This window comes from Chrysochloris asiatica, unplaced genomic scaffold (genome assembly GCF_000296735.1).
Source record: "Chrysochloris asiatica unplaced genomic scaffold, ChrAsi1.0 scaffold00004, whole genome shotgun sequence".
Taxonomy (NCBI): domain Eukaryota; kingdom Metazoa; phylum Chordata; class Mammalia; order Afrosoricida; family Chrysochloridae; genus Chrysochloris; species Chrysochloris asiatica.
The window spans coordinates 12,334,235-12,346,729 of NW_006408522.1; the positions used below are offsets into that span (position 1 = coordinate 12,334,235).

Below are 12,495 nucleotides of genomic sequence, written 5' to 3' on the forward strand. Positions count from 1 at the left end.
TTGTTTCATTACAATGATTATAATCTCCTCCATGTACCATCAGTTAACAGTATTTCTCTCTATTTATTTTAGCTCTTTTTTTTTTTTTTTTTTTTAAGCACTCAGGCATATATAATAATTTATACCACCAAAGGGCACATTCTGCAAGTTGGCCTCCTGGCAGCCAGCTCTCAGTCCTTCTCTTCCCATGAATCTAGAGTCCTCAGCTGCTCCCTCTCCCCATGTCCCAATCTCTGCCTTCATCTCAGATGTCCTTGTTTCTCTGGTAAAGGTCCCGCATTCTGCATGTCCTATTTACATTTAACTGATGATGTGTATTCTCAGGCACTTATCACCTGTCTTGTGGTAGATGTGCTAGAGACTGGAAGCGTGGATGCAGTTAGTTCTCTGACCACTGTTTGTGTAGTACAGTTTAGGGCAGATTCATGTGTCTTCAGAAGCCAGGGTGATTGAATCCAGGCACAGCGGAGCCTGCCTGATGGGTTGGTTGCTCATGGGACTGACCACACCCTCGGCTACCAGGAGGGCACAGGAACAAGGGACAGTTGCACCCCCTTGCTGTTAACCTCCAGCTGTGTCCTGTGCCTGCAGGCCACCATATCAACAGCCACTTGTAAAGTTCAAGATGGTTGTGCAACCCCATGCCAGCCACAGTCTGCATGTTTTTCTTTTCTCTCCCTGCTCCTGTTCAGCCTCTTCTTCCAGTAGGCATTTGTCCACCTTTCTGTCCTAACCCTCTCATCCTCAGGGTTCAAGGTTCACCATCTGTATCTGTTTCACTCAGTCTCCTATGTCCTTGCTGCAGAAGATCTGCTCAGTGTGTCTGCCATCTTGTCCTGGACATCCTCCATCATTCTTGAAACACTCTCTTCCTCTTGGCTTCAAAGACACCTTATTCTTGAAATTTCCGTCTTATCTCTTTTTTTCTCAGTCTCCTTTGTCAGTTTATATTTCTATACTCAATTGTTAAATGTTGGCACTTCCTTCCCAAATCTCTGTGTTAGATCATTAATTTTTTTCTTTCTAGATATTCCTTATAAATCTCATCCTCTCCACAAACTATTACCTGTATATCAAGATTATCCCAATCTTGTCCCATTTACCCAATATTTTCACTTAGAGGAATGTCACATAAGCTGCATAAACAGTTCTAATAGACTGATTTCATGCTGTATTCTCCTCTTTCCAGTGTTCTTTGTTTCAATAAAAGTACCAAATTCATCTAGTTGTTCATGCTCAGAACCCAAAAGTCATTCCTCTTTTTTTTAAGTTTTTATTGTGAATTAAGTGATAGTTTACATGGGAGAACATTGGTGTTATATTCATTGTTTCATTGCAATGATTACAATCTCCTCCGTGTATCACCACTTAACAGTATTTGCTTCTATTCCCTCTGGGTTTTGGGGGGAAGAAGGGAGATATACACAAAATCACTCAGGAACACATAATCATTTAAACCACCAAAGGGCACATTCTACAAGCCTACCTCCTAGCGGCCAGCACAAAGACTTTCTCTTTCCATGAGTCTAGAGTCCTCAGCTGCTCTATCTCTCCATGTCCTCATCTCTGCCTCCATGTCTAGTGTTGCTGCTTCTCTGGATAAGGTCCCACATTCTGTTCATGCTCTCCTCCCTTGATGGTCCTAGGGTCCTTTGTTCCTGGACTGTAAGATTAACTACTCCCCCCTTTTTGTTACAAAACTTTTACCTTTACAGTTGTGACAGTCGCAATGAGTCATGCTATCAATTACTCACTAACGAATCATTAGAATCCTATCACCATACCTACCTAGACAAGATAAAAACTACTCAGTGGGGTTCCCCCGCACACTTTTATTCTCTTACCCTGGTCTACCAAATAATCACCTTACCAAATCCCAAAACACCTAATTGCATGAGATTAGGCATGGAGACAAATACCACTAGAGACACTTGCTTTAGCCCTAAAATTAGAAGATTAACTTAGAAGAAAAACTTAGAAGCAATAAACAGTAGAATGCATACATGGCCTTAGCTACCATTACTTCATAAAAAAAGCATTTTTAGGACATACAGAGACACATGGTTGTAGGGGCTACAGGAGAGGCACCATATCTCCAACCACATACTTACTGCTGTAAGTAAAAACTAAACCCAGAAACACAGACTACCTAGCTGACTAGTAATAGACTTCCTGGCCATGGGTATGGCCTTGACAAAAAAGGAAACATATGGAGTTCACTTTTGAGAGCCGGAGACCTTGTTTTCCTGCTGGCCTATCACATGCCTGCTAAGCCACAATTGGAGAAATAAAAGAACTACAGGACCACCAGGAAACCAAGGACTGATTCTCCTCTTAATACAAGAATCCACAAGATCGAGCTGTCACCTGCTTCTCTTTAGCCTCTCATGTCTCTCCTTTGCTATATATCTCAGCTACATTGGCCCTCTTTCAATTCCTTAATAAATCAAGCTCTTTCTCTCTTTAGGGCCTTTGCATACAATGTGTGCAATTTAAAATCTATTTAATTAATAATTTTTTAGCTAACTGATTAACTTCTAGAAGACTCATTTTTCAGGTCTCAATTTAAATGTAGCCTTTTCCAGGAAGTCTTTCTTGACACCCACACATAGGTCATAAGTCTTGATAAAAGTTTTTACAGCATATGGTATGTACCCTTTACAGGTAGGTCTCATTCTAAATAAATTATTTGTGCAAATATTTAACACCTGCCCTTTTTCAAATTTGTTGTTGTTAAGTGCCTTCTAGTCAGTTCTGACTCACAGTGACTCTGTACAGGATTTCTGAGGAGTAGCTGGTGGGTTTAAACCAGCAACCTTGTGGTTAGCAGTCCAGTTCTTATCCTATATCATCACATCAGGGCTCCTTTGTCAAACTAGAACTTTAAATGGTGAAAAGCACAGCTGTCTTGCTCTTGGCTGCAATCCTAGTACTTGCTGAACACCTAGATGGTAATATGTTGCTGTTGTTGTTATGTGCCGTGGAGTCAGTTCCGACTCATAGCGACCCTGTACAGGGTTTCCGAGGCTGTAAATCTTTACGGGAGCAGAAAGCCTCATCTTTCTCCTGCAGAACAGCTGGTAGTTTCGAACTGCCATAGTTAATAGAAAATCCCACTTATTTGCACCAATTTTTTGAAGTCCCTTTGGATATGCTCAATCGATTATCTACTAATGAATGAATGAAGTCTGGATTTGAAGAGGATAAATAAAGCCAAAAATTTAGCAGTAGTCACTATGTGGCAAGAATTCTGATTTGGATATTCCTTTGTCTTTAGCTTTCTGAGGAGTATGAATTGTTCTCAGAGCATGAGCTTCATATGCTGGACTGTGAAACACAAGGTTCATGGTTCCAGCTCGAGGGAGAAAGGTGAGGCTTTCTGTTTGTGCCAAGATTTAAAGCTTTGGGAACCCTATACAGGGTCACTATGATTCAGAACCAATTTGATGGCACTTAACAACAACATGGATGATTCTAAGCTGATACCTAGCACACACTTACTGAAATGGGGGAGCAATACAAATGAGCCCTTGCTGTTACTAAGATGGGGGTAGGAGAACTAGAGTTTTAGGGTATTCTTAAAAAAGCAAAGAGATCATTATTTTATACTACTTTGTACAATTCAGTAAGTAAATTGTTTAAAGAAATAAGATCCAAGTCCTGATTTCAATAAGCTTACTTTCCTTTACAAAATAAGACACATTTACATGGAAAGGAAACCAACACTAGGTACTAACCAATACAGGCCAAATAAGGATGGTACGGCTAGTAATAGCTAGAAGCTGTGCAGTAATCTCCAGCCGGGCTGCACATTAGAATCACCTGGGAGCATTTTAAAACTACTGATACTCAGGCTTCACTTCCAGAGATTGATTTAATTGAGTTGGTAGTGGGTTCTGAGTATTATCATTTTCTTATCAGCTCCTTAAGTATGGCCTTACTGAAGAGTTAGTATTTGAAATGCTTCTTAAAGAATGAATAAAACAGATAAGCAAAAAAGGACTATAAAGATGCAGAAATGAGAAAGCTTAGTGTACATACGGGTGTGGAAGAATCTCAATAAGGACACAGCCCATTTTGGCTGAAGCAAAATGTTATAGGGCAATAGTACAAAATATCTTGGATTTTTATCCTTTAGGTACTGGATATTACTGAATATTTTTACTTTATTATTTACACGATCAGAGCAGTATTTGACTGTAGAAGTCTAAATTCATAAAGTCTTAAGTGGCAGCTATAAAAAAACCTGGATGGATGCAAAAGATAACAACAGGGATCAATCAACATTAAGATATTTTGGAAAAAGCATAAAAGGCACTATAAGAATTTAAAATCACACTGAGAACTTTAATAGCAAACATGATGATCCATACAAACACAGATTCTTTTAACTCTATTAGCCCTCAAATATACACATGCACAATTAGAAATCGCCCTAAACTATCTTTAGGGTTTCATTCTCTTTTTATTCCTCAGAAATTAACACAATAAATACTCCCTAATATAGTAATTTTGAAGAAGTTGAAATATAATTAAAATAAAAAAAAAACAAATTTGAGGTAACACTTAAATTGCTAATCCATTCCATCATAAAGAAGTATTTAATAATTAACTTCACAATTTGATGGTTAATGAATTTTATGCTAAAATGTTTTATTCTGAAGCATATCATGAGACATCTCTAAACCAAACTCCTTGATTTAGAATAACAATTGAAAAGCTATTTCTAGATCATACCTTGTATTTGGTCATGGTGCTAAAATGATTATTCCGAAAGAACACACAAAGTTCTCCTTCCTGAACAGTTGAAGTTAGTTCACATAATCCATGATATGTCAGTTGAGTGGCTGTATTATTTAGAAACTGCTCAGCTACAAAGCCTAAGGAACCAATACATAATATTAGAGGAAGAATAATTTCAAAATTAAACTTATTCTTTTTCTACTAACAATATTCTCTAAATAATGGAGACAGGCCAATCAAAACAAGACTTTTCCTAGGGTAATATGGTGACTCCAAATTGAAGATTCTTCTTTCTATGGAAAATGTTCTACAAGCATTCTCCTCCTAATAACTAGCTACATGAGATTCTTTTTCTCAATAAACATGTTCATACTTTCACCTTCTTCCAAAAGGATTTTACACAGTTTGTAGTAAAATGCATTGACATAATAAAAATAAAATTCATTAAAACAAATAAGAAGGGAGGAATTAGTAATTTTTTAAATGGGTAGGAGAGAAAGATGTATGTTAACAGCTGCTTCCCCAATGACTACATGTTTAGAAGTTTAACAGAGTTGTCTAGGATTTTAGCAAAGATACCACATTAATTCTCAAGTTTTAAACTGCCTATTCTTTCCTTAGAAGCCCTGGTGTGGCATTATAAGATAAGCACTCAACCATAAGGTCCATTTGAACTGCATGGTCAGTTGTTCAAACTCACCAGACACTCCTTGGAAATCCTACACAGGGTGGTTATGAATCAGAACCAACTTAACAGCACTTAACAACAATGACATTCTTGCCTTAAGACTAAAAGTAGAAGCAGGATTAAAGAGGTAACAGTGGGATAACTGATGTCATCCTATTCTTCTCCTAAACATGCCACTCCTTATGTAGACATAGAAAATTCATTTCTTGGGACAATTAAAAAGATGCACATAGTGGGGCTGGTGCAGGGCCACCACATTGCAGCAGGACAGCAATGATGACATGGAAAATGTTTCACTGTTTGATTCAGAGGAGGAGACGACTAACAGATCAACAAAGTCCAAAATAAGACACCCAGTGGCATCATTTTTCTACTTATTTTTCTGAGTCAGTGAAATTATAGTGTGGTTTCTCTGTGAACTTCTCAGCAGTAGCTTTATTGCCTGTATGGTGACAATTATCTTGCTATCATGTGACTTTCTGGCAGTAAAAAATGTCACAGGTAGATTAATGGTTGGCTTGGGTTAGTGGAATCATACTGATGAAGATGCAAAGAGCCACTGGGTATTTGAGTCCAGAAAGGCATCCTTTCAAGAGAGCACAACTGTTTCAGAGTCTCAGTCAAGTATTTTTTGGTTATGACTTATTATGTATCTAGCGCTATGAGTGATACTAGTCTTCAATGTTTTTCTCCTTTAGAATAAAATGGTTGGCAGTGGTTATCATGGGTACTATGCTACAAAGTACCAACTTGTATATACAGCTGTATCAGGTGAAAAGTAGGCAGCAGAATGAATTTAACCAGCATGGCTACCTCTTATCTTGGGAAGCAGTTTTTAAGGCAATGCGTGGAAGATGATCTGGCGAAAGAAGCATATGTGTTCTGTTACCCTGGGGAACAACGGAAATGATTGTTGACTCTGAACCTGTTAGATTTTAGTAAATGCTGCAAAGAGCAGTATTTTGATTTTTTTTTTTCCATTTACAACTTTTTATTCAAAAAAAAACCTTTCATGTTAAGTTTTTATTTTCTTTCCAGCAGTTGAGGTTTGAAGATATAGTATCACCAGAAGTATTGTCAAATTACACTTCCTGGTATACTTGTGCTTGCACACAGTCTTACCCATATCTCTCAAATGAAGTCAAGTGTTTGTGTTCATATGCATATGTAACAGAAACCTTTGCATTTAGATCCACAGTTATTTGTGGAAGGATGTTCTTAGTCTCAAAGATCTACGAAGAAAGCTTTGCTTCCATGGGAGAGTAAGCACTTTGGTTTATTAGTGTATTAAAAGTAATTCTTACCCTAAATATACACAAATAAGCTAAGAACCAGATTTGGGCCAGTGTGTTAACTAGCTTCTAAATTTTTGTTTTTATTTGTAACATGTACTTAAGGCCCAGTTTATATAAATGGAAATTACTGTAGCTGATATTTAAGGGATATTTAGAGATTGCTTCTGTTCTATTTATCTTATGGAAAGGTTAGAAAAGTTTTATTTTGGAATTTCCTAGGAATTCTTCAGTGATCTTAGACCAAAGGAAATCCAGCTTTTACCATTCAGAGAGTATTATTCTTATGACGAAATGGAAATAGTCATTTAAATACTTGGCATAGTAAATGCCTGAAGGACATTTTGTCTTATGAATCTTTTTCTTGCTCTAATAGGATCTTGTAAATCATGCATTTGTATTAATGACATTTATTAAAACAATATATTTGACTGTAAAATAAACAAACTTGTAGGAAATGAAAGTTTGTTGAAGGTACTACAAATTTTGCTGTAGTTTTTTAATAAACAGTTTTTTTTTATTGTATTGATACTTTAATTTTTTTAAAAAGATGCTTTACTTACAAGCTTTCAAGAGGGAACCTAGACCCAGAGGGCCTGGAGGAAGGTAGAATCTCCAGTGAGATCCAGTGAGATTCTGACTAGGCGGGGCTGACGCAATGAAATGCAGACCGGTCTCTTGTGATACAATGGTGAACGATTGTTATCAGGACTGACTGTGAGGGTTGGAAGTGTAAAGGTGGATGTTTTATAGCAAGGAGGGGAGTGATTGACTTTTCGGTCTGGGAGCAGAGGTCCAGAGGACCATCAAGGGAGAAGAGCAGAGAGCAGGACCCTACCCAGAGAAGCAGTGATGCCTGAAATGGAGCCAGAGATGATGACGTGGAGCGATGGAGCAGCTGGAGACTTTGGATACAGAGAGGGAGAGCGACTGTGTGCTGAAGACCTGGGGGGCACGGGGGAAGGATTGCATGGAGGGGATTGTAACCATGGCAATGAGACGATATATACGATAGAATGAATGTAAAACTAATGTTCTCCCATGTAAACTATCACATAATTCACAATAAATCATTAAAAAAAAAGATGCTTCAATTGAATAGGTATCTATTGGAGTGATAACTTTGAAAGTATATAACTTTGTATAAAACTCTACTGTTTACAAAAGCAAAAAAAAGTATATATATATTATTTAAAAGCCTGTATTTTTCTTCTTTCTCTTCCTTCCTCCCTTTGTTCCCTCCTTCAGTAAGGAAGCAATGTCTCAGAAGCAAAAAGAGGGAAGGGAATGTGTTTAAAAATGTGTTTATTGTTGGTAGAGGTGAAATAGGGAGTAAAGACAAATCTGTGTTAAGAAAATGACATCTCAGCAAGAACCTGGAAGAAATCTGGGTAAAGGCATTATTAGGGCTAAATGAAGCTAGAGTATGTGGGTTTATTGCACTGACTCTTCATTTTTCACCCTTAGTGTCAAGTCCCAACTCAGAGTTGAAAGGCAATTGCACAAAGTTAATACATCACACTATTCCAAAACCTTAGGAGCTCTGGTAGTGTAGTGGCTACGAGTCAGCAGTTCAAAATTACCAGCTGTTCTGTGGGAGAAAGATGCGGCTTTCTGCTCCTGTCAAGATTTACAGCCTCGGAAACCCTACATAGGGTTGCTTTGAGTCAGAACTGACTCCATGGCAAACCACCATCATTCCAAGAACTTGGTTAAGGTAGAGGGAAAGTGCAAAGAGTAATAAAAAATGCCAAAGCCAAAGGAAATTTACACACAGTTTCATATGATAAGCACTGGACTGAGAACCACAAGGTCAGTTGGTTCAAGAAAGGAGAAAGATTAGTCTTTCTACTCCTGCAAAAGTTTATGGCCTAGGAAATGCTGTATGGTGTCGCTATGAATCAAAACCAACTAAACGGCACTTAACAGTAACAATAACTTCTTGATTTTATACATTTAGAAAAAAAAGGGCTCTGTCCCCAATTATTATTGTTATTTTGCTAAGAATGAAATCACTAGAAATCCTGATGTGGTGCTATGGGTTAATGTGCTGAACTGCAAAGTCAGTTTGAGCAGCAAGGTCCGTGGTTCAAGCTCACCAGCTGTTCCTCGGAAACCTTATGCAGGGTCACTATGGGTCAGAACCGACTCTACGGCACTTAACAACGACACCAATTTACTAAGTTCAAAGGGCAGCTTGAAAAGACAAAGTCAAATATTATAACAAAATGTAAAAAATGTTGGAGTTAGAAAACTAAAAGGGAAGAACATGCTCAGCATTTCTCAAGGTGAGGGAACTGAAGAAAAAATCCAAGCCTCAACTTGAAATAATGAAGGATTCTATGGGCAAAATATTGAAATAATGCAGAAAGCATCAAAAGAAGAATGAATACAAAAAGTCTCTGCAGCAAAAAGAAATGGTTGATGTTCAATCATTTCAAGAGGTAGCATACGATCAAGAGCCAATAATAACGAAGGAAGAAGTCCAAGGTGCATTGAAAGCACTAGCAAAGAAAAAGGCACAGGGAATAGATGGACTACAAACAGAAATCTCTCAACAAAGTTATGCAACACTAGTGGCATTCATTCATCTATGCCAAGAAATTTGGAAGACAACTACCTGGCCAAGTGACAGGAAGAGATTCATATTTGTGCACATTCCAAAGAGAGGTAACCCAATGGAATGTGGAAATATCATTAATATTGCATGCAAGAAAAGTGATGCTGTGGGTTAATGCGATGGACTGAAAGGTTGGTTTTAACCACAAGGTTGGCAGTTCAAGCTCACCAGCTGCTCCTCAGAAACACTATACAGGGTTGCTATGAGTCGGAATTGACTCGATGGCACTAAACAACTACAAAGAGAATGCAAAAACGGCTGCAACCATACACTGACAGAGAACAGAGGGGTTTAAGCTGGATGCAGAAGAGGACGTGACACAAGGGATATCATTGCTGATGTCAGAGGGATCTTGGCTGAAAGGAGAGAATACCAGAAAGATGCTTCTTCTTGTTGTTGTCAGGTGCCATCGAGTCGGAACCGACTCATAGCGACCCCATGCACAGCAGAACGAAACAATGTCCGATCCGGGGCCAACCTCACTACCACTGCCACACTTGACGCCATCAATGATGCCACCTGGCTTTATGACTATGCAAAGGCTTTTAGATCATGACCAGCTATGGACAATATTGTGGAGAATGAGTATTCTGGAACACTTAATGGGGCTCATGAGGAACCTGTACATAGACCAAGAGGCAGTTGTTCAAACAGAACATGGGAACACTGAATGGTTTAAAATTAGCGGCACACTTTATTTTTTCATCATAGTATTCAATCTGTATAACAATCAAATAATCTGAGGAGCTGGATTATACAAAGAATAATGTGGCATCAGGATTAGAGGGAGACTCATTAACCTGCAATATGCAGATGATACAACCTTACTTACTGAAAGCCAAGAGGACTTAAAATAATTACTGATGAAGATCAAAGACCACAACCTTTGATATGGGTTGCATGTCAATGTAAAGAAAACAAAAATCCTTATACTGGACTAATAAACTACATTCACATAAATGGAGAAAAGATTGAAGTGATCAATGACTTCATTTTGCTCGGATCAATCATCAATACTCATGGAAGCTGCAGTTAAGAAATCAAACATTGTATTACATTAGGCAAATCTGCTGCACAAGACCTCTTTAAAGCACTGAAGAGCAAAGGTATCAGTTTGAGGACTAGAGTACACCTAACCAGGCCATGGTATTTTTAGTAACCTCATATGCATGTGACAATTGGACAGTGAATAAGGAAGATCATAAAAGAATTGATGCACTTGTGTTATGGTGTTGGAGGAGAATATTCAAAGTAGCATGAACTACCAAAAGAACAAACAAATCTGTGTTGTTAGAAGTAAAGTTAGAATGTTCCTTGGAAGCCCGGATGGCCAGACTTTGCCTCTCACACTTCGGACATATTAACACGAGGGACCGGTCCCTGGAAAAGAATATTATGTTTGGTAAAGTGGAGAGTTGGAGAAAAAGAGGAAGACCCAGTGAGATGGACAGGCCCAGTGGCAGCAGCAACGGGCTCAAACAAAGCAGTGATTTTAAGCTTGGCAAATGACCGGGCAGTGTTTCGTTTTGTTGCGCATCAGGTCACTACAAGTGGGTACTGACTCAATGACACATAACAACAACAAACTACTAAGTAGACTATATCAATAATATTCTAAATCATTCATTAGTACATAGCATTTTAAAAGTAAGCATTATCCCTATGCTTAGTGCCACTGCTGTCTGAAATAATCCATATTACTAAACATTTCCTTCCCCTCCCGCTCCTCACTCACAAATCCCTTTCAAAATTTGCTCTACCAGTCTCTTTCAAAAAGATACAAAAGTTCCTATAGTGTAACAGTACCTATATACTAACATGAAATATGAATTTTTAATACCAGAAGGGACTTTTATCTGACCCATCACAAGAAGTGATTGTAATAAGCCACACCCTGTATTTACATGGGCTCATTAACATAAAAAAGATAGTCCTAGTCCCAAATGGAATTACATCTCCAGATACACGTAGCTTGATGAAGAATATAAAACTAGTTATGGCAAAGTGAAGACTGAAACCCAGGAGAACTACTGCTATTATATTAAAAACTTAGTGCAGATGACTATTATCAATGTCAACTTAGTTATGTATCTTCCCAAACCATAAAACAGAGTCTATTAAAGACATACAAAGAATAGTATTTCCTAATCCTCTGCCACTCTTAGACAATGATGACATCCTTGTGATTTTAGTGGGATATTTAAAAAGGTTAATCTAGTTTCAATTGTAAGAAGCCCTGGCAGTGTAGTAGGTTACAAATTGGGCTGCTGACTGCAAGGTTCATAGTTGGAATCTGCCAGCCTCAGCAACCCTACACAGCACTGCTGGAAATCGGAACTGACTCAAGGGCACACAGAAGCCGCAACTTCAACTTTCCAAAATGAATTCAACTTTTGTTAAGAAACTTATTGAGTGTTTACACAGCAGTTTACTTAAACACACTGCTTTCAGGAGTCCATTGTGTCTAATAATAAGAAAAGTTTATTTATAACTTTCAGATTAAATGAATCTCAATTTTATTACTACAGATATTATTACTGATGATACAAAAGTAATGTAAAAATACAACAAAAAATAAGAATATTACTGAAAGCAAATTTAAACTAACAAATTATTTTGCTGATAGCATTAGTGTGAAAATATTCCTTACCATCAGAAATTCAATAATAAATTAGAACATCAAAATGTTTTCCTCTTACTAGAGTTATTAGAGAACATGAAAATATTGGGTGACTTAAAAAAGGTGAACTGAAAAAAAAGGACACAAAAATTAAGCAAAAAAAAGAATAGAAAGAATTAGAAAGCTTGGCTTATTTTTAAATGTTGCCTAGATATAGCCCTGTGTAAGATTTATGTTCAAATTCAAACTTAGCCAGAAAGAACTTTCTCACTCTGACAGCTTTAAACAAGTTGATTTTTCTTTTAAATTCCATCTACCTTCAAGTTTCAGAAATCAAATATAAGAATAATTTTCCTTAAAAAAAGGGGGGGGAGGACAAAACACTTTTAATATAACAAATATCCAAATTTTCTTTGAAAATATGGGGACTCATAGGATTTGACCCAAGCATAAAATGTCGTTGTTGTTAGGTGCTGTTGAGTTGGTTCCAGCTCATAGCGACCCTGTATAGGGTTTTGAGAAGTAGCTAGCT

At 37.7% G+C, this 12,495-nt stretch overlaps 1 protein-coding gene across 2 annotated transcripts in view; it reads right to left on the reverse strand.

Moving 5' to 3' along the window:
* FAM63B (family with sequence similarity 63, member B) overlaps positions 1-12,495 on the reverse strand; it is a 97,480-nt gene that overhangs the window by 25,294 nt on the left and 59,691 nt on the right. For both annotated transcript variants that reach the window (XM_006831602.1, XM_006831601.1), the window contains exon 6: positions 4,738-4,880. In XM_006831602.1, coding sequence (XP_006831665.1) covers positions 4,738-4,880 — 143 coding nt within the window. The remainder of the gene's footprint in view (positions 1-4,737; positions 4,881-12,495) is intronic.